At 43.2% G+C, this 22,575-nt stretch overlaps 4 protein-coding genes across 4 annotated transcripts; all 4 read right to left on the bottom strand.

Annotated features, from left to right (window-relative positions):
- Window positions 1-1,082: 1,082 nt before the first annotated feature.
- Window positions 1,083-6,712, bottom strand: LOC308313164 (uncharacterized protein). Its single transcript, XM_080760109.1, has 3 exons — window positions 6,423-6,712; window positions 4,014-4,152; window positions 1,083-2,870 (listed from the first exon to the last, which is right to left on the bottom strand). Exons 1-3 carry the CDS (start codon window positions 6,648-6,650, stop codon window positions 1,843-1,845), a joined length of 1,395 nt encoding a protein of 464 aa, XP_080616235.1. The 5' UTR covers window positions 6,651-6,712; the 3' UTR covers window positions 1,083-1,842.
- An 850-nt stretch (window positions 6,713-7,562) lies between these two features.
- Window positions 7,563-11,442, bottom strand: LOC308313160 (uncharacterized protein). Its single transcript, XM_080760105.1, has 3 exons — window positions 11,124-11,442; window positions 9,962-10,109; window positions 7,563-9,490 (listed from the first exon to the last, which is right to left on the bottom strand). The coding sequence occupies exons 1-3, from the start codon at window positions 11,355-11,357 to the stop codon at window positions 8,382-8,384; spliced, it is 1,491 nt and encodes a 496-aa protein (XP_080616231.1). The 5' UTR covers window positions 11,358-11,442; the 3' UTR covers window positions 7,563-8,381.
- A 661-nt stretch (window positions 11,443-12,103) lies between these two features.
- LOC308313163 (uncharacterized protein) lies at window positions 12,104-16,438 on the bottom strand. The gene is made up of 3 exons (XM_080760108.1): window positions 16,184-16,438; window positions 15,226-15,373; window positions 12,104-14,743 (listed from the first exon to the last, which is right to left on the bottom strand). The coding sequence occupies exons 1-3, from the start codon at window positions 16,415-16,417 to the stop codon at window positions 13,698-13,700; spliced, it is 1,428 nt and encodes a 475-aa protein (XP_080616234.1). The 5' UTR covers window positions 16,418-16,438; the 3' UTR covers window positions 12,104-13,697.
- Window positions 16,439-16,694: 256 nt separating this feature from the next.
- LOC308312621 (uncharacterized protein) lies at window positions 16,695-22,458 on the bottom strand. The gene is made up of 3 exons (XM_080759286.1): window positions 22,139-22,458; window positions 21,190-21,337; window positions 16,695-18,400 (listed from the first exon to the last, which is right to left on the bottom strand). Exons 1-3 carry the CDS (start codon window positions 22,370-22,372, stop codon window positions 17,328-17,330), a joined length of 1,455 nt encoding a protein of 484 aa, XP_080615412.1. The 5' UTR covers window positions 22,373-22,458; the 3' UTR covers window positions 16,695-17,327.
- Window positions 22,459-22,575: the final 117 nt, after the last annotated feature.

The raw sequence follows: 22,575 nt of genomic DNA, 5'->3' as shown, positions 1-22,575 counted from the left end.
CCATGTTACTGGTAAAAACCATGTATCCACTAGGTGCATGAATTCCCCCCACACCTGTCCATAATTAACCCCTAGACCTGGGAGGCGTGCCCGTCTGTGCCCAAACCAATAACCCAATTATCTACAGAATATTCTAGGCTAATAAGGCTAAATAATAACAGAAATAATAATAAAAAAACACGGTGAAATGGCTTCTACAGTCACTTATAAAACCAGTTAATCCAGAAATAAAAACACTAGCTGGAATCAGTTATCAGCTTTCTTTTATACACAATTTATTCCCACTGTGGTTTCAATAGCAGAACAGACATTGTAATACCAGTGGGAGAGTGCGAGTGTGTGTGGGGGGATCTGATGGTAATTCCGACGGAGCATTAGTCCGACATGCGGGAACAACGGTCGGACTAGCGCTCGAACATGCTCTGCTCCCGTGCTTGTGGTTAGGTTTGGGTTTGAGGTAGGTTGTCGGTCTAATGACTGTCGGACGAATAATAGTGTGGGAACTAAAGCCTGTACCCTGTGTGTGTGTGTGTGTGTGTGTGTGTGTGTGTGTCAGTCATAGACATAGAAAGGTAGACACCTCCTTCGGTCGGGAGTGTCTGTATTATATCTATGGTCAGGCCTGCCACTGTGTGTGTTGTCTGTAAAGGTCAAAGGTGGAGTAGGCGGGGTGAGGGGTTGGTTGGGGCGTGGCTTGATGCCTCTCCTAGAACGGGCATCTCCCTGAAGAGGACCACGCTGGGTCATTTTTTGGGGGGCAGAAGTTGCGGGATTTTGGCGGAAGTACCACTCAAGGAATGATGCTTTACAAATCAGTTTACATTCTCAGTGATTGGTTGGAAAGATCTCGTAACCGGGGGGAAAACATCTGACGGATGTTCCGAACGAACGCACGCACGCACGCGCGCACGCACGCACGCACACACACACACACACACACACACACACACACACACACACACACACACACACACACACACACACACACACACACACACACACACACACACACACACACACACACACACACACACACACACACACACACACACACACACACACACACACACACACACACACACACACACACACACACACACACTCTTAACCTTTGCTGAAAGGTCATTGCTATTGTTGGGAGTGTATAAGCCTGTATGTGTTAAAACCAATCCCTATTACCTCACTGATAGGGATGGAGCTCGATAACAGATACGCGAAAATAATCAGATAAAAAGCCTATGGAGTACCAGGGCCGGCCGGTATCAATAAGCTTTGGGCTTATCAAGCCTGCTATTGAGCATAGCGGCCCATGACGTCATGTTTAAACAATCAAGACAAGAGACGACCAAGAAATAAATGTAATCATCCATGCTGGCACAAACATGTCAGTTTAATAGTCAAAAAGGTCAATTGCGCCTGGGCCGTGGCTCAGCGGCCCAGACATCTTGAATGGTAGTCTGGCAGTGTGCCGCGGGTTCGACTCCAAAACCCGACGGCCTTTACTTTATGTCACTCCCCCCCCCCATCTCTCTCCCCATTTCCTGTCAGCCCACTTTCAATCTATCCCTCTACAAAAATAATAAAATAAAGGCGAAAGCCTCCCGTCTTTCAAAAAAAATAAATAGAAAACGTTTGATAGTGGGCTCGATAAGAACCCAGCTTGATAAGCCTGATCGATAAGGTGCTCATTATCAACGAGCTCCATCCCTACCCACTGACCTGTCATCTACTATCATATGACGATGCTGTGCGAGGCGAGCCCCCTTCCTGTTTTGCAGTTCGGCTCAGCACCAGAGACGGAGGATGTGTGTTATTTCTTTCAATGCTGTAGCAACGACGCCATCACATGTGGATTTTGAGGTGTCTCTTCATGTTGCTGGAATTCATAAAGAACCTGCCACAGATGGGGCAACGGAATGGCTTTTCTCCAGTGTGAACTCGCTCGTGGTTCTTCTTCTGATGCTGGTAGGAGAAACGCTTGGAGCAGTGGCGACAGCCGTACGGCTTCTCACCCGTGTGCACGCGCTGATGCACCCGCAGAGTCTGGAACTTTGTGAAGGTCTTCCCGCACAGCTCGCAACAGAGCGGTTGACCTTTGGCGTCACGGGCTGGTTGGGAGGGTAGTGCCATAGAGTTCTTGCTGAACTCCCTAGCAGAGGAGGCAATTTCGTTGATGGAAGGCAGGTGATTGTCGTCTTTAACAACAACTAAACTTGACTTTAAACCTGTAGTTCTGTCTAAGGTCTCTGTGCTCAGTGTCGGGGTTGAGTTCGCTGCTTCTAGCTCCTCCTCTCTCCCGTGTTTCTTGAGTCTCTTTTTTGCAGACCTGGTTATCCCATCCCTATTTATTATCCACTCTGAGCTCATCTCTTCATCCACTTTAATTGGAACAGAATCCACCACCACCATATCGGGTTCCCAGTCCAGATTCCCAGCAAGGGATGGAGCAACGTTACTCCACTTGCCAGAAACATCTCCTCCCCGGTCCTCTGAAGCTCCAGGAGAACCCTCTCTGCCATCAGTGTTGCTCCCAGTTCCCCCCTCTTGATGTGGGCCTGAGTTATGTGGAGGGTCCAGAGAACAGTTCCCTATGGTTAGGCTGCCAGCGTTATTCCACACCTCTATGCCTGCACCAGCTTCTGCCCACTCAGATGCACTGGTGAACAGGTTGCAATCGTCGTGACTTGTGGTGGTGAATCTGTTATTGTGGTCAGATGATGAATGGTGGCTCTCTCTGTTTACATTACCGTTACTATGGTGACCGGTGTTGAATCGCTGGTCGACATGGTGAAGATGATTCTCAGGCTCTACAGCGAGGGTTCTAGGTGTTGTGTTTGTTTCACTTCCATGCTTGACTGGGGGTTGAATGTCTGAAAGGACAAGAGTGAATTATCAGTACATTTCTGAAATGTAAAGAGGGTGAGCACAGTAGGGTTGCAACTATCGTTTATTTTCTTTGCTATTGATTACTGTAACTTTAATGATGATTAATTAATGGTGTCATACAGAAATAGCTCCACAAGCTCACAATTATGACTCATCATGAGGCTATAGAAATGTTTGTTCATATTTATGTTTTACTCAATTGATCAAGCAATCTGAAGCCTGTAAGACGTTTATAAGTTTGTAAGTGTCTGTAGTGTCCACAGTGCCTGATGGCTGTGACCGTTTGGTTTGATTAGCGGAGCGAGGTACATGATTGTATATTTTGTTTTTCTTGTTTGGGTTCTCTTACTTTGTGATTGAATTGTATTTTGCTCATGGTATTTTGTTTTGGTCCACGGTACATTTGGTTATACCGGTACTGTTTTATATTCTGCTTATTTGTTTATATTGAAATGAATTGTTATTGCATCACTGAATTATAATAAACTATAAATTAATACTTTTATTGTTGTATTGTACTAAAGTGATTAATTTAAATGCACTGATTTTATTGTTGAGTGAAACTAGGAAATTAATCTGATTGTAATGGTATTTATTCCTTCTTTATAGTTTTCACAGTGTTCGAATGAAAATAAACACACTCGTTGAGACCATCCAACGTAATTCTTTCATCAATTGAGGGCCGCTACACATTTACTTGTTTAATCTACATTTGTACTGTATATTAATTTCAAATTGTACGTTAATTTAATTTCACACGTTTATTTACGGTATTCAGGGAGGTTCAACTGGGGACAAGTTCTCTTTTTCAAAATGCATATGATGTACTTGACGGGGTTCCCAGTGCTACTTAAAAATGAAATGAAAATGAAAATTGATAGATCACTTTCACCACTACATGTACAAGCAAATGCAACTAGAGAACATATAACAATATACAATAGGCCCATCTATTTTTAATACAATACTGTTATCAGTCACAGTCACACACACAATCAATCAAATTTGAAATGTAAATGTTTAATAACTGGAGTAGGACTGATTGCTAAGCACTACTGTCTGCATTCAAGACACATTCTTGTGTACCAAAGACGGAGGATGTGCATTCTTTTTTGTGTTAATGTTACCTTGGAGTGTGTTGATGCCACCCTCCACCTTCAAGATGATAGGAAAGCCAGCGCCCCCGTCCTCCTCCTCTCCTCCTGTTGAGCTCTTGGTCGCGGGGTTACATCTGGCTCTGCTGGGCGAAGAAGGTCCACGGGTCACCTGTCACAATTAATACTTAAGTCATATCTCATTATTCTATTATTCGTTCATATTATTTCCATTCATCTGTTTTTTCATTTCTAACCTTATTCTCAGTAAAAACCAAATAAAGAATACAAGAACTGGTGCACCGAGCGGTCGGCGAGATGGATTATAGGCGATGGTATTGGTACCCGATACCTTTTTAAAAACATTGGTATAAATAGGATTAAATTCATAGACTGTTTGGCCATGGCACATTATTTAATTTGAGTATATTAGTTAGTAGTACCAGTCATTGTTGAAAATCACATTCTAAGTTATTCTTAAAATGCCCTGTGCAATTTTTCATTACAATAAGCACAAATACAAACATAATTTTGAACCAAACATTCCCTTAGTAATGTACCGGTAAATGCAAATGATTTCAAGGTAACAATATAGCAATCTCAAGCAAAGAAGAGGTTACCTATTTGAGCTGTATTCTTGACAACAAAAAAGACAGGGCATCAAAAGTGATCAAGAAAGTCAATCAAAGATTTACCTGGCTCAGGGTAGAAAGAAGACAGGTTTAATCAAATAAAAATGTGATTGGTATTTATATTTAAGATAGTCAAAGGGGCAGTGCCCCAAGTATGTGACACATACAGCTACAATAGCTGCAACAATCTGGCACCACCCAGGCCAGTTATAGAAGAAACATGGGAAAATATTGCTACTCTGCCAGACTGCCACCAAAATGTTAACTATGCATTAAAATGTGAATCACTGGTTTCTTTCAAAAGTAGCCTGAGAAAACGCAATTTCCCATAGAATGGAGGTGTAATTCACTGACGTTTTCCCCTCTTAGTGTAGCTTTTAATGTTATGTTGATGAGTTGAACACAATGGAAACAAGTCCCCAGGACTTTTGCGTTATCCTTTTTAGTCATGGGATATTAATACAATCTGGGAATACATTTCTTACCAAGACTTTTCTTCACCAATGTGTTTGTAAAGGTGTCTAAGTACTCCCACATTGGTTTATATTCAACCACCCTACAGGTGCTGAAAGTTGGAGTACCATAAACCATTGTTCTAAATTTCATTATGCTTTAAGTAGCATGTGAGATGTGACTTGTCAAACTAGGGGGTTTATCATTCTGAATCCATTCCAAGCATTCGTTTTGAACGAAAAAAAAATCCTTGGGCTTAAAAAGGCCATAGCAGTCATCACAAATGTGATGAAGTCAGCACATTTGGGCATATTTGGGAAAGTGGCTATATATTATTTTGCGTTGAACGTTGGAACATATTTTGATTGAATGCTTTTTATTAGTCAGAAATGTCAAATGTAAGTAACAGCAGGTACAGTCAGACTATCAGGCCCCTCTATAGCTGTTACCCTTTTACAGAAAAGGTAACCGAGAGGGTTCCGAAAGGGTCAGACATTAAGGTAAATAGGGAATATTATCAGTATAATCTGGGAATACATTTCTTACCAAGAATTTTCTTCACCAATGTGTTTGTAAAGGTGTCTACTAACATATCCCATATTGGTTTATATTCAACCACCCTAGGGGAAGTTTTGACAGCTGCTGAAAGTTGGGGTACCATCAACAGCCTATATGGCAAAATGTTTTAAATTTCATTATGCTTTAAATAGCATGTGACGTGTCAAACTATCATTCTGAATCTATTCCAAGCATTAGTTTTGCACGAAAACCACTCGTTGGGCTTTAAAAGGCCATAGCCGTCATCACAAATGTGATGAGGTCAGCCCGTTGGGCACAATTGGGCAAGTATCTATGGCCGTTTTTAGCCCAAGGAGTGTTTTTCGTGCAAAACTAATGCTTGGAATGGATTCAGAATGATAGTTTGACACGTCACATGCTATTTAAAGCATAATGAAATTTAAAACATTTTGCCATATAGGCTGTTGATGGTACCCCAACTTTCAGCAGCTGTCAAAACTTCCCCTAGGGTGGTTGCATATAAACCAATATGGGATTGGGATATGTTAGTAGACACCTTTACAAACACATTGGTGAAGAAAATTCTTGGTAAGAAATGTATTCCCAGATTATACTGATAATATTCACCTTAATGTCTGACCCTTTCGGAACCCTCTCGGTTACCTTTTCTGTAAAAGGGTAACAGCTATAGAGGGGCCTGATAGTCTGACTGTACCTGCTGTTACTTACATTTGACATTTCTGACTAATAAAAAGCATTCAATCAAAATATGTTCCAACGTTCAACGCAAAATAATTTCATCATGGTCGTGACAATAGTCCACTGCGACTGAGCTCACATGCACGGAGCTCCTGCTGCGTTGGTTCCGTTTGGATGTTTGGAACTTTGCGACCAGTAGCTTCCTCCTGAGGCCGTCTAACTCCCTCTGGTTCTGGGTGATCTCCAGCCGCAGCACCGCGTAGCCATCATCCACCAGCTTGCAGATCTCTGCCACCGCGCTGTTCGCCAGGACCTCGATCACCGAGGCCAGCTGGGCGTGGAACGAGTCACTGCTGTTGGTAGACATGAGTGGATCACTTCAAGTTCAACATTCCCTGTTGAAGAAGAAATAGGTTTGTTTTGTTGATGTTGTCAACAGTCCACCATGTTTGTTCTTCTTCTTCTTTTAGCTTTCCAGCAGACTGGATGCCAATCGGCGTATTGCTGCCTCCCACTGTTTAGTTCGGTACTGCACCGTTATACAGGCCATACACCCCTACAACTTACGGTGCAGGTCTGTATCTGCCAGAAATGTCATGATAGCCTTCACCACTTCCCCTTGCTGTTCCTCTGGCGGTTTGAGTAGGTTCCGCAGGGAGATGCACAGCAGCCCTGCATCCAGCACTTGCTAAAATGTTATGAGATTCGATTGAGGCCACCTACTGCATGGAGTAAAAAGAGCTTGCAGATCATTCTCACACACTGCACAGACCTAGGGGTTTAATGACAGAGCTATTCAGTAGTACTAGGATCCATCTGTTCTGATCCATCCCATACGATAAATCTTTATTTATCCTCTTTGGTAAATGTAGTTGTCAACAGCAGTAAGAGTAAAACACAGGAACAGAACGGTAAGATTCAAAATAAAATAATTATTAAATGACAGAGGCTTAGGTTCTGTTCTGACAAAAGAAAACAACATTGTTTATAGAGCACTTATACTTCTCTAAACAAAGTTACACCAAATGTAAGTGGTTAGGGCACATCTGTCTCTGACTCCAGTCAACACAAACACCATTTTAGAAACTATATTTTATCAGTGTCACTTATAAACCCAGTTAATCCAGAAATAAAAACACTAGCTGGAATCAGTTATCAGCTTTCTTTTATACACAATTTATTCCCAATGTGGTTTCAATAGCAGAACAGACATTGTAATACCAGTGGGAGAGGTAGGTTGTCGGTCTAATGACTGTCGGACGAATAATAGTGTAGGAACTAAAGCCATTTTTTGGGGGGCGGAAGTTGCGGGATTTTGGCGGAAGTACCACTCAAGGAATGATGCTTTACAAATCAGTTTACATTCTCAGTGAATGAAACAAGTGTTGTGATTGGTTGGAAAAATATCGTAACCGGGAGGAAAACATCTGACGAACAAACACTTCTGCCGCACGTTTCTCTTTGCAGACAAGTAAGGCTGGGACCAAGGCTAGAAGTCACACACACACACGGGTACAATTTGGGCATTTAGTAATCTAGTAGTAACATAAGGTGAGAAAAGATCATCATCAGTCTAAACAAGATGCCAGGTCTACTGTCTACAAATGAAATGATCCTGGCATCTGTCTAAAATACACTTCAGCGTTTGTTTTTTTGCTATCTAAAATACATTTTAACCTTGTCGGAGGGCATAAGCCTGTATGTGGCAGCGGCGGCTCAGGGTAGAGTGGCCGGATGGTAACCACAAGGTTGCCAGTTCGAACCCGGGCTCCCACAGAGTTAGTGTCGAAGTGTCTATGAGCAAGACACTGAACCCCGAATTGCGTGGTGGTTGTGCTGGTTGGTGACTTGCATGGTTTCCCGGCGCCATCTGTGTATGTATGGGTGAATGTATCTATGTAAAGCGCCTTGGATGTAGGGGTGCTATATAAATGCACCATTTTAGTGTTACTTACAACCAATCGCCATCACCTCACTGATCTGTCATCTACTATCGCATGCCGATGCTGTGCGAGCAACCTTCCTGTTTTGCAGATCGGCTCAGCAACAGAGAGAGAGGATGTGCATTATTTAATTCAATGCTGTAGCAACAACGTCGTCACGTGTGGATGCTGATGTGTCTCTTCATGTTGCTGGAATCCACAAAGCACCTGCCACAGATGGGGCAGCGGAACGGCTTTTCTCCGGTGTGAACACGCTCGTGGTTCTTCTTCTGATGCTGGTAGGAGAAACGCTTCGAGCAGTGGCGACAGCCGTACGGCTTCTCACCTGTGTGCACGCGCTGGTGCAGCCGCAGGTTCTGGAACTTTCTGAAGGTCTTCCCGCACAGCTCGCAACGGAGTGGTTGACCTTTGGCGTCACGGGCTGGCTGGGCGGGTAGTGCCATAGGCGGGATGGAGCTCAGGAGCCTGCTGAACTCCCTATCGGAGGAGGCGGCAATTTCGTTGAGGGAAGACGACTGATTGTCTTCTCGGTTTGCCTGAGGGTGTAACACATGCCTGTGGGTTTTGATGGCAGAGAAGGAGGAAGAGGAGAGGCCACCATAGGAAGGGGCACTAGTATTAACAACCAAACTTGACTTTAAACATGTAGTTCTGTCTAAAGTCTCTGTGCTCAGTGTCGGGGTTGAGCGCGCTGCTTCCAGCTCCTCCTCTCTCCCGTGTTTCTTGAGTCTCTGTTTGGCAGACCTGGTTATCCCATCCCTGTCTATTATGCTCCACTCTGAGCTCATGTCTGCCTCCACTTTAATTGGAACAGAATCCACCACCACCATATCGGGTTCCCAGTCCAGATTACCAGCCAGGAATGGAGCAACGTTACTGGGGTCGCCAGAAATGTCTCCTCCCCGGTCCACTAAAGCTCCAGGAGAACCCTCTCTGCCATCAGTGTTGCTCCCAGTTCTCCCATCTTGATGTGGGCCTGAGTTATATGGAGGATCCAGAGAACAGTTCCCTGTAGTTAGGCTGCCAGGGTTATTATTCCACACCTCTATGCATGCACCAGCTTCTGCCCACTCAGATGCACTGGTGAACAGGTTGCCATCGTCGTGAGATGATGAATGGTGGCTCTCTCTGTTTATATTTCCGTTACTATGGTGACGGGTGTTGAATCGCTGGTCGACGCGGTGAAGATGATTCTCAGGCTTTACAGTGAGGGTTCTAGGTATTGTTTGTGTTTGACTTTCATGCTCGACTGGGGGTTGAATGTCTGAAAGGAGAAGAGTAAATGATCAGTTGGTTATTACATTTCTGAAATGTAAAGAGGATGAGTAGAGTAGGGCTTCAACTATCGTTTATTTTTTTGCTATTTATTACTTTACTGATGATTAATTAAATAATCAAGAAGTGTGTAGCTTTAAGTGTGTAGTAATGTGTATAGTAACACATTGTGTGCCCTTTCAACAATTTCAATTTTTTTTAATAAAAAATAAAATAAATAAAAACACACACACGCACACGCACACACACACACACACACACACACACACACGCACATGCACACGCACGAACGCCTTTGAAATGTAAAAGTAGTACTGTCTGCACTCAAGACACGTTCATGTGTTTCCTGCCGTGGATAATGTGTGCTTTTTAAAGTGAGCTCCCTCCTATTGCGTCATGAATGATTCTGGTGTTTTGCAGTTCGTCTCAGCACCAAAGACAGAGGATGTCCGTTAATCACCTTTGAGTGTGTTGTCGTCACCCTCCACCTTCAATATGACAGGAAAGCCAGCACCCCCGTCCTCCTCCTCTCCTCCTGTTCCCTGTGTTGAGCTCTTGGTCGCGGGGTTACATCTGGCTCTGCTGGGCGCCGAAGGCCCACGGGTCACCTGTCACAATAAATACATAATCACCATATCTTAATTATTTGTTCATTCATCTGTTGTGAATTAATCTGTTGAACAATAGCCGAATGGCTATCCCCTATTTTTTAAACATTAGTATAAATAAAAGTATTAAAAGCATAGCGTGTTTGACCATAGTACATTTAATTTGAGTATATTAGTTACTACCAGTCATTGTTGAAATTTTCATTCTATTAAAGTTATTTTGAATATGCCCTGTGCATTTTTCATGACAATCACGAATACAAAATATAATTTAAAACATTCCCATAGTAATGTAAATTATTTCAAGGTCACAATATAGCAATCTTAAGCAAAGAGGAGGTTACCTATTTGAGCTGTATTCTTGAAAAAAAAAGACAGGGCATCAAAGGTGACCAAGAAAGTAAATTATAGATGTACCTGGCTGAGGGTAGAAGATTTTAAGATAGTCAAAGGGGGCCCAATACCCTCATATTACCTGACTAATTACTTCTCCAAAGTATGTGACACCTACAGCCACAATACTAGAGGGAGCGGCAACGATCTGGTATCACCCAGGCCAGTTATAGAAGAAACATGGGAAAATTCTGCTACTCTGCCAGTCTTGCCAGACTGCCACCATAATGTGAAATGCCTAGGGGGACCAGATCCAAACTGTTCATTTGAGGGACAGACGTATCACTTGTGTGGGACGGCGGGGATGGGACAGGGTTATCAACGTATTACTAAATTTGGCATAGGCATAATATTGCCTAATATATTGTTATTAAACCTCTCTGGCATCTCACATTTTGTTTTAAAATGCAAATTGTGGTCATGGTATGGCTGACTTGGTAGTGGTACTGTAGCCTAGGGCCTAGGGATATTTCCCCTGTTATTTTAACAGTAACTTACATTTCTGACTAGGTATTGTATTCAATAATCCAATCAGTTCCACTTCCAACGCCAACATTATGTATTAATGAATATGAATAATAAAAATAAAACAGTCCACTGGGGCTGCCGGGCTGGCCTCACATGTACGGCGCTGCTGCTGCGTTGGTGGTTGTTCCGTCTGGATGTCTGGAACTTGGCGACCAGCAGCTTCCTCCTGAGGCCGTCTATCTCCCTCTGGTTCTGGGTGATCTCCAGCCGCAGCACCGCGTAGCCATCATCCACCAGCTTGCAGATCTCTGCCACCGCGCTGTTCGCCAGGACCTCGATCACCGAGGCCAGCTGGGCGTGGAACGAGTCGCTGCTGGTGATAGACATGAGTGGATCTCTTCAAGTGCAACAGTCGCTGTTATTAGAAGAAATTGTTTTGTTTTGGGGATGTTGTTGTCTTGTCAACAGTCCAGAGTCCACCATGTTTGTTCTTCTTCTGCTTGCTTAAGTTGCTTCCCGCCCAGTGTTAAAATGGTATGAGAGATACGATTGAGGCCACCTACTGCATGGAGTAAAAACTTCAACGAGTGCACAGACCTAGGAGTTGGAAATGACAGATCCATCCCATACCAGCAAGTAGTCAGGGGATATTAATAAAATCTGAGAATAAATGTATAACCAATCATTTTCTTCACCAACGTGTTTGTAAGGGTGTCTACTAACATATCCCACATTGGTTTCTATTCAACCACCCTAGGGGAACTTTTGACAGCTGCTAAAAGTTGGGGTACGATCAACAACCAATATATGGCAACTAAATTTCATTATGCTTCAAGTAGCATGTGAGTGTGACGTGTCAAACTAGGGGGTTTTCATGATTCTGAACCCATTCCAAGCATTAGTTTTGCATGAAAAACACACATAAGACTCAAAATAATCCAACATCGTTTAAACACTTGCTTATTTTACCTTTTTTGGGGTCTACGTCTATATTATTACATGACAAACACCAGATTGTAAGTGATTAGGGGACATCTCTTTACTTTCTCTGACAGTCTCCAGTCAAGACAAACACAATTTTAGAAACTACATTTTATTAAACATCACAGTGTGAATCCAGTAATAAGCCATTAATTCATTCATATTAATTGTGTATAATAGGACAGGTATATAGCTTAGTAGTCTGTATATTCATTCATATAGGCTACTACTCATTCATTGTCGTCAGTCTGTCAGACCATACATGCATTCATCACTCAACGCACAGATGAGATGATGGAAAATTCATTCACTGTTCATTCAGTCACTGTACATGTTGACTCAGAGATAAAGTGATAGTATTTTATGTTCATTATTTTGGATCTCTAGACTACAGCCTGATTCATGCCCGATATGCGATGTATGCTTCATTGACCCCCTTGTGTTTTAAGCAGTTATACTTTAGCTATTGAACAATATCAGATGTACAAGCTCATAGCAAGCTTGTACATTTGCTATTATGGAGAAAATGTGGCACAAATCTTTGAATATATATTCTTTCAGAGCGGCCGTTTTTAACTAAAATCTTTGCTTCTGGGGCGTCCCTGCATGGAACAACATTTTCAGATGGGGGGCCGCAGCCAAATACAGATCATTCTGGGGGTCCTTGACATTTTTTAGAATTGGCCTCAGGTCTAAATGGGTTAACATGCAGCGACGTCGTCCACTCCTATTATTCGCTCGCAGAGACTATGGGTACTCCCAGACAGTCGAGTCACGAAGAGGCAAGATGCAGCTAATCGTGATGAGACTGTCTGGATGCAGGATATTTGAGCGAGGTGTCACAGCCCCCAACACTCTTATTGGTTGAGATATACACAGTGTGTATTACACACACAACTATTTATTGGTAACTTAAATGATTGGTTCAACTTCAGGCTATGTCGCAACGCGATGACCGGGGGATGCTCGCTGTCGGAAACTCGGAACACTCGCTCCTTGTCCTTGCCTTGTCAGTGTTAGCCTGACTAACACTAGACCTGCGCCAGACTAATATCACACGATAGTGTGATAATTAGTCTGATTTATTAGCCAGGCTAGGTCAGTGTTGATTAAAAGAATGTCCCTTCCCTCGCTGGCTGTAGAGTAGTACTGTGTAACCACACAGTCACACACCAGTCATACAGTGGGCTCTATCCAAGTATAGAACAGAAGGTTCTGTGCATAACTGTAGTCCAAGGTTTCCAGAAGGTGGCACACCCGTTTCCTGTTCTGGTTAATTTTCACATGGCTTTGGCTCAGCAGAAGAATTGAACCAGAAGCACATTGACACCTCACATGTGGTTCAAAACTGCTGCTACAAAGAGTTATATTCAACTGTTTAGTCTAGTCGTACAGTGAGTACTATTCAACTCTATATTCCAGTCGTACAATTTAGGTATTTTAGCTGTTCTTAATCCAGAGTGACATAGTAAGCAAGGTAACACAAGGTAAGAAGAACCGATCATCATGTCTAAACAGGATGGCAGGCCTACAAATGATCCTGGCATCTGTCATAAGCCTGTATGTTACTTAATTACAACCAATCGCCATCACCTCACTGATCTGTCATCTACTATCATACGCCGATGCCGTGCGAGGCTGCGAGCCCCCATCCTGTTTTGCGTGATTCTGCTGCTGCGCAGTTCTGCTCAGCATCAGAGACGGAGGATGTGCGTTATTTATTTCAATGCTGTAGCAACAACGCCATCACGTGTGGATTCTGAGGTGTCTCTTCATGTTGCTGTTCTCCACAAAGCACCTGCCACAGATGGGGCAGCGGAATGGCTTTTCTCCGGTGTGAACGCGCTCGTGGTTCTTCTTCTGATGCTGGTGGGAGAAGCGCTTGGAGCAGTGGCGACAGCCGTACGGCTTCTCACCTGTGTGCACACGCTGGTGCCGCCGCAGGGACTGGAACTTTCTGAAGGTCTTCCCGCAGAGCTCGCAACGGAGCGGTTGATCTCCAGTGTCACGGGCTGGCTGGGCAGGTAGCGACATAGGTGGGATGGAGCTCAGGTGCTTGCTGAACTCCCTAGAGGAGGAAGCGGCAATTTCGTTGAGGGAAGACGACTGTTTGTCTCCTCTGTGTGCCTGAGGGTGTAAAACCTGCCTCTGGGTTTTGTTTGCCGAGAACGAGGAGGGGAAAGAGGAGAGGCCGCCGTAGGAAGTGGCACTAGTATTAACAACTAAACTTGACTTTAACCCTGTAGTTCTGTCTAAGGTTTCTGTGGTCAGTGTCGGGGTTGAGTGTGCTGCTTCTAGCTCCTCCTCTCTCCCGTGTTTCTTGAGTCTCTGTTTGGCAGACCTGGTTATCCCATCCCTGTCTATTATGCTCCACTCTGAACTCATGTCTTCATCCACTTTAATTGGAACAGAATCCACCACCACCATATCGGGTTCCCAGTCCACATTACCAGTCAGGGATAGAGCAACGTTACTTGGGTCGCCAGAAATGTCTCCTCCCCAGTCCTCTGAAGCTCCAGGAGAACCCTCTCTGCCGTTAGTGTTGCTCCCAGTTCTCCCCTCTTGATGTGGGCCTGATTTATGTGGAGGGTCTATAGAACAGTTCCCTGTGGTTAGGCTGCCAGCGTTATTCCACACCTCAGATGCACTGGTGAACAAGTTTACATTTCCGTTACTATGGTGACGGGTGTTGAATCGCTGGTCGACGCGGTGAAGATGATTCTCAGGCTCTACAGCGAGGGTTCTAGGTGTTGTTTGTGTTTCACTTCCATGCTTGACTGGGGGTTGAATGTCTGAAAGGAGAAGAGTAAATTACCAGTTTATTAAAAGTTCTGAAAAGAGGATGAGCAGAGTAGGGCTGCAACTATCATTCATTGTCTTCGCTATTGATTTAGTAATCAATAAAATTAGGGGTGCACGATTATGAAATTATGACCGATATCAGATCTCCGATTATTTGCAGGGTCATATCTGCCGATACCGATCTTATACAGAGGAACACAATGGAAACAAGCCTAGGCCCTATAGGGGGTTATTGGCCCAAAGCATGTTAAATATTCAATCAATCAATAAATAGCCTATACTCATTTCCAAGTGTCTGTTGAATGAGTACGCACGCACAGTCGCACACACACACACACACAGCAGGACTGATTGCCAAGTAGTACGTACCGTCTCCCTTCTTTTGCGTCATGAATGATTCTGGTGTTTTGCAGTTTGTCTCAGCACCAAAGACGGAGGATGTGCGTTATTTTTGTCTCAATGTTTTTATTACCTTTGAGTGTGTTGTCGTCACCCTCGACCTTCAAGATGATAGGAAAGCCAGCGCCCCCGTCCTCCTCCTCTCCTCCTGTTCCCTGTGTTGAGCTCTTGGTCACAGGGTTACATCTGGCTCTGCTGGGCGCCGAAGGTCCACGGGCCACCTGTTACAATTAATACATAATCACCCTATCTTAATTATTTGTTTATTCATATTATTTCCATTCATCTGTATGAATTAATCTGTTGAATAGCCGATCTAAATCTTGTAGAATGGTGATTTCCACTCATTTTAAACCATTAGTATAAATAAAAGTATTAAATGCATAGCCTGTTTGACCATAGTACATGATTTATTAAGTATTAGTTGCTACCAGTCATTTTTGACATTTTTCATTCAATGCAAGTTATTCTTAATATGCCCTGTGCCATTTTTTCATTACAATAGGGACAAATACAAATATAAATTTGATCCAAACATTCCCTTAGTAATATAAATGCAAATGATTTCAAGGTGACAATATAGCAATCTCAAGCAAATGTGAATCACTGGTTTCATTCAAACTAGCCTGAGAAAATGCAAGTTCCTATAGAATGGAATTGTGTTTTCTCTTTTCAGTTAGTGACTTTTAATGCCATCTTGATTAATTGAACACATAGCAGGACCACAATAGAAACAATTAAGGTCCTCCCTCCAGAACATTTACAACGTAACAACTTAATTCTCTGACTGTGTACCTGCTGTAACTTACATCTGACATTTTGATTTCTGACAAAAAAAAGTATTTCATCAGTCAATCAAAATATCATCCAACGTTCAATTTCTGATTAATTGAAAATGGTGGACCGGCTGGACCCTGTTGTAAACAAGTGTCGGCTTTGATGTGAAATGTACCCATTCTGCAAATAAATACTTCAATCAAAACGCCAAATTATTTCATGGTCGACTCGTGACAACAGTCCACTGGGCTCACATGCACGGTGCTGCTGCTACGTTGGAGGTTGTTCCGTCTGGATGTCTGGAACTTGGCGACCAGCAGCTTCCTCCTGAGGCCGTCTATCTCCCTCTGGTTCTGGGTGATCTCCAGCCGCAGCATCGCGTAGCCATCATCCACCAGCTTGCAGATCTCTGCCACGGCGCTGTTCGCCAGGACCTCGATCACCGCGGCCAGCTGTGCGTGGAACGAGTCGCTGCTGTTGGTAGACATGAGTGGATCTGATCACTTGAAGAAGAAATAGGTTTGTTTTGTGGATGTTGTTGTCAACAGTCCGCCATGCTTGTTCTTCTTCTGCTTGCTTCCTGTCCAGTGCTAAAATGGTATGAGATTCGATTGAGGCCACCTACTGCATGGAGTAAAAACTTCAAGGAGCTTGCAGATAATCGATTCTCATTTCTCATAGTGCAGACTCTATCCATCTGATCCATCCCGATCCCATATCAGCAAGTAGCAGATAAGACCATGTGTGTTTGTATGGATATTAATTAAGATATAAATATTTATTGATCAGCTTTGGTAAATGTAGTTTTCATCAACAGCAGTATTACTAAAGTAAGAGTAAAACACAGGAACAGAACAGGTAACATTGTTTATACTAAGTATAGATCACTTATCAAAACAAAGTTACACCAAACACGTGACCTCGTAGATTTTTGCATTTTTTTTGTCTATGTCTATAATGACATGACCAACAGATTTTAAGTGGATAGGGCACATCCCATTACTTTAAATTTTAGACAAAAGACCATTTTAGAAATGACAGTGTCACGTATAAAACCAGTTAATCCAGAAATAAAAACATAACTTGCTGGAATCACTTTTAAATTAAACTTGGTTTCTTTACATATAATTTATTCCCAATGTGGTTTCATCAATAGCAGTCAGAACAGTTGTTTCTAATGTGCACATAATGCAGGAGGCAGCAGAAACACCTGTTAATAAAAACGAGTGCTTCCAAACCCCAACACTTAGAAAATAATATCCTCGCTATGAGTCTGGCTCTGCCAGGCTAGTGCGAGCCCCCTTCCCGTTTTGCGTGATTCTGCTGTTTTGCAGTTTGGCTCAGCACCAGAGACGGAGGATGTGCATTATTTATTTCAATGATGTAGCAACAACACCATCACGTGTGGATTCTGAGGTGTCTCTTCATGTTGCTGAGATCCACAAAGCACCTGCCACAGATGGGGCAGCAGAACGGCTTTTCTCCGGTGTGAACGCGCTCGTGGGTCTTCAATCGATTCTGCTGGGAGAAGCGCTTGGAGCAGTGGCGGCAGCCGTACGGCTTCTCACCTGTGTGCACGCGCTGGTGCAGACGCAGGGAATTGGACTTTCTGAAGGTCTTCCCGCACAGCTCGCAACGGAGTGATTGCCCTCTGGCGTCACAGGCTGGCTGGGCGGGTAGCGCCATAGGCGGAATGGTGCTCAAGTGCATGCTGACTTCCCTAGAAGAGGAAGCGGCAATTTTGTTGAGGGAAGACGACTCTTTGTCTCCTCGGTTTGCCTGAGGGTGTAAAACCTGCCTGTGGGGTTTGATTGCAGAGAATGAGGAGGGGAAAGAGGAGAGGCCACCATAGGAAGTAGCACTAGTATTAACAACCAAACCCGACTTTAAACATGTAGTTCTGTCTAAGGTCTCTGTGCTCAGTGTCGGGGTTGAGCGCGCTGCTTCTAGCTCCTCCTCTCTCCCGTGTTTCTTGAGTCTCTGTTTGGCAGACCTGGTTATCCCATCTCTGTCTATTATGCTCCACTCTGAACTCATGTCTGCCTCCACTTTAATTGGAACAGAATCCACCACCACCATATCGTGTTCCCAGTCCAGATTACCAGCCAGGAATGGAGCAACGTTACTCTGGTCGCCAGAAACGTCTCCTCCCCAGTCCTCTGAAGCTCCAGGAGAACCCTCTCTGCCATCAGTGTTGCTCCCAGTTCTCCCCTCTTGTTGTGGGCCTGATTTATGTGGAGGGTCTATAGAACAGTTCCTTGTAGTTAGGCTGCCAGTGTTATTCCACACCTCTATGCCTGCACCAGCTTCTGCACACTCAGATGCACTGGTGAACAAGTTTACATTTCCATTACTATGATGATGGGTGTTGAATCGCTGGTCGACGTGGTGAAGATGATTCTCAGGCTCTACAGCGAGGGTTCTAGGTATTGTTTGTGTTTGACTTTCATGCTTGACTGGGGGTTGAATGTCTGAAAGGAGAAGAGTAAATGATCAGTGGGTTATTAAAGGTTCTGCAATTAATTAATTAATTATTAAATTAAATAAAAATTCAAGAAGGGTGTATTGTTTTTATAATGTGTTTTCGTATTACAATCAGTGAGTGAATTAGCGTGACTAACCACTTGTGCCCTATTTTAGAGTTCACTGTGAAATGGTGTCATACAAAAATAGCCCCACAAGCTCACAATTATGACTCATGTCATTAGAGCAGAGCTTTCCCCCCCTCTATGAACAAAAGGGATAGAATAAGCATATCATTATTTTGCATTATGGGTGAATGGGGGTGGCAGAATTATTGATAAATAATTTTCACCACTACATGTACAAGCAAATACAACTAGAGAACATATCGTTGCGGTCGGGAAGAAACCTCATAACTCAACCTTTTAGGTTTTAGATTTATTTTCATAAATCGATGCTACTGAACACCCTTTACGTCTGTGTGTTGTTATGAACATATTGAACCAATGGAAAAGTATCAAAAAGCCCTTCTGAAAGAACCTCTTAACTTCACTGCTCTGTGGGGGCACTGACTGCAGCTCAGCCTCAGAGCCGTGTGGAAGATAAACAAAAAGAACGACTGTGTGTGTGTGTGTGTGTGTGTGTGTGTGTGTGTGTGTGTGTGTGTGTGTGTGTGTGTGTGTGTGTCTGTGTGTGATAAACAAACTTGTGTGTGTGTGTGTGTGTGTGTGTGCGTGCGTGCGTGCTAATCAAACTTGCGAGCGCGTGTGTGTCCATGCGTACATGTGAGTGAGCGAGAGAGACAGACAGATACTAAGAGGATGTGTGTGTGTGTGTGTGTGTGTGTGTGTGTGTGTGTGTGTGTGTGTGTGTGTTAATCAAACTTGCAGATCCATTGTCAGTGGAGTTAAGAGCTTTTCTCTGCCATTGATAAGAACTATCTTGACAGAGAAAACCACCTAACTCCACTTGAGCTGTATTCGGGTAAAGTGGTGATAATAAAATAAAAGTATCTGATAATATACAAGTCCCAATACCAACGTTGATGAGGCAGTATTGCTTTGTTTCAAAAGTATAAGGTTTTCTTCAATTTCTGAAAAATGTCAAATTTGTTTTTCCATTTCCTGATTTTGGAGTTAGGAGGTTTCCTCCCGACAGCATAGATATATAACAATAGCTATTTTGAAAAGACCGACTGTTATCATGGTTATCACGCTGATCCAAAATGCCGCAGCTCGCTTGGTCTTCAACCAGCCAAAATTCTCACATGTCTCCCCCCTGCTCCGCTCCCTCCACTGGCTCCCGGTCGCTGCCCGCACAGAATACAAAACTCTGATGCTGGCATTCAAAGCAACCAAAGGTATGGCTCCCCCATATCTTGCAAGTATGATCGAACCCTACAAACCCTCCCGCTCACTCAGATCAGCCAACGCAGGGAAGCTGGAAGTACCCTCACTAAAAACGCCGGGACAACGCTCCACACGTCCCAAACTCTTCTCCCTTCTGGCTCCAAAACTGTGGAATGCACTTCCCATTGCAGTCAGAACTGCAGCATCACTCCCAATCTTCCGCCGTAGTTTGAAAACCCACCTTTTCAGACTCCATCATGGCCCATAGCACTTACCCCACCCCCTTAGATAGCAATTCTGTAGACTTAGATAGCATTTGATACAGACTTATAGCATGTTATGTAAACAGCATAAGTGCATTGTATGTAGTCATAGCACGTCATAGTACATAATGTATATCATAGTAGTATAGATGTATAGCTTATTTCATTATAGATATTCCACTGTTACTTTCTTAGCTTACACATGTTTCATGATAAATGTTTTTATGTGATGTATTCCCCATGCTTTTTGTTCTTGCTTAATGTAAGTCGCTCTGGATTAAGAGCGTCTGCTAAATGCCTAAATTGTAAATTGTAAATTGTATTCTAGACAAAATACAAACATCATTCTCTAATAACACCGACTAATGTTCTCAGATCCCAGAGCTAAAAAGAAAAACACTGAGGGACGCCCTCATACATCATCATCATCATACATCACAAATTCACAATCCCTGCTCAGCCAATCAAAACATCACAAATGTCATTCCGGCAAATTACTTTTGGCGTCTTCAGTGCCCTCTGCGCTGATTTTTAATCCTTTATCCTTTTTATCCTTAATCAGAGCCAAAGAGTAAGATACTCTAGTAGTAAGACATTGAGGGGGCAGAAAACTGAGCGCTCGAGCGCTGTTCATGGAGTGTGACGAGCTGGAGTTTTAAATACATTGTTTTCAAAGTAGTGTACAGTCACAACTAAAGTCTCTGTATGTTGTACAATTACAAAAAACAACAATCTAAAATAAAGGGATTTAAGATCATTGAAGCCGAGTCCAGTCCAGTGCAGCTAACCTTCGGTCTTGTCACTCTTCACAATGCTCTTCGCCAATATAGAAGTCTATGTAGAAGACATAGATGATAGACATTGGACAGTCCCCATGAAGTGAACGGAGATGTCGTAACTCTGTCTTACTCTAGGGCTCTGCTCAATATGTACTTTGCTCAGCCAATCAAATCATCGCTATGGGGTGATCACAAAGAAAAAGCACACACACACAGGACTGATTGCCATGTAGTACGTAATGACTGCACATTCTTGTGTTTCCTGCTGTGAATAATATGTGTGATTTTTAAAGTGAGTTGCGAGCCCCCTTCTTTTGCGTCATGAATGATTCTGGTGTTTTGCAGTTTGTCTCAGCACCAAAGACGGAGGATGTGCGTTATTTTTGTCTCATAATGTTTTTATTACCTTTAAGTGTGTTGTCGTCATCCTCCACCTTCAAGATGATAGGAAAGCCAGCGCCCCCGTCCTCCTCCTCTCCTCCTGTTCCCTGTGTTGAGCTCTTGGTCACTGGGTTACATCTCGCTCTGCTGGGCGCCAAAGGTCCATGGGTCACCTGTTACAATTATGACATAATCGCCATATCTTAATTCTTCCTTTATTTCCATTCATCTGTATGAATTAATCTGTTGAATAGCCGATCTCCACTAATTTTAAACCATTAGTATAAATAAAAGTATTAAATGCATAGCCTGTTTGACCATAGTACATTATTTATTTTTAAGTAGTTGCTACAAGTCATTGTTGATAATTTATTTCTATTTAAATTATTCTTAATATGCCCTGTGCCATTTCTCATTACAATAAGCACAAATATCATTTTGATCCAAACATTCCCTTAGTAATGTAAATCCAAATTATTTCAAGGTGACAATATAGCAATCTCAAGCTAATGTGAATCACTGGTTTCATTCAAACTAGGCTGAGAAAACGCAATTTCCTATAGAATGGAATTGTGTTTTCCCATTTCAGTTATATGACGTAGCTTTTAATGCCATCTTGATTAATTTAACACATAGCAGGACCACAATGGAAACAATTAAGTTCCCACCCCAGAACATTTATCGTTTTAGCCTTGTCTGACTGTGTACCTGCTGTAACTGACAACTGACATTTCTGACTAAAAAAACAATTCAATCAGTTATCAGTCAATCAAAATAAGTTCCAACTTCCAAAATTCCTGATGAATTGAAATGGTGAACCTGAACCCTCTTGTTTGTCGTCCACAGTAAAAGTCTTTGTATTGAGTTGTGCTTTCATGTGAAATGTACCCATTCTGCAAACTGTAAATAAATACTTCAATTCAAACAAAACGCCAAATTATTTCATGGTCGTGACAACAGTCCACTGGCCTCACATGCACGGTGCTGCTACTGCGTTGGTGGTTGTTCCGTCTGGATGTCTGGAACTTGGCGACCAGCAGCTTCCTCCTGAGGCCGTCTATCTCCCTCTGGTTCTGGGTGATCTCCAGCCGCAGCACCGCGTAGCCATCATCCACCAGCCTGCAGATCTCTGCCACCGCGCTGTTCGCCAGGACCTCGATCACCGCGGCCAGCTGGGCGTGGAACGAGTCGCTGCTGGTGATAGACATGAGTGGATGATGGATCACTTCAACTGTCTTCAACAGTCGTTATTGAAGAAGAAATAGGTTTGTTTTGTGGATGTTGTTGTCATTTTGTCAACAGTCCGCCAAGCTTGTTCTTCTTCTGCTTGCTTACTGTCCAGTGCTAAAATGGTATGAGATTCGATTGAGGCCACCTACTGCATGGAGTAAAAACTTCAAGGAGCTTGCAG

The sequence above is a fragment of the Protomyctophum bolini genome, assembly GCF_963924005.1.
Source record: "Protomyctophum bolini genome assembly, chromosome: 3".
Lineage (NCBI taxonomy): Eukaryota > Metazoa > Chordata > Actinopteri > Myctophiformes > Myctophidae > Protomyctophum > Protomyctophum bolini.
The sequence above is the reverse complement of the archived record's forward strand: the minus strand, read 5'-3'. Positions and strand labels throughout refer to the sequence as shown.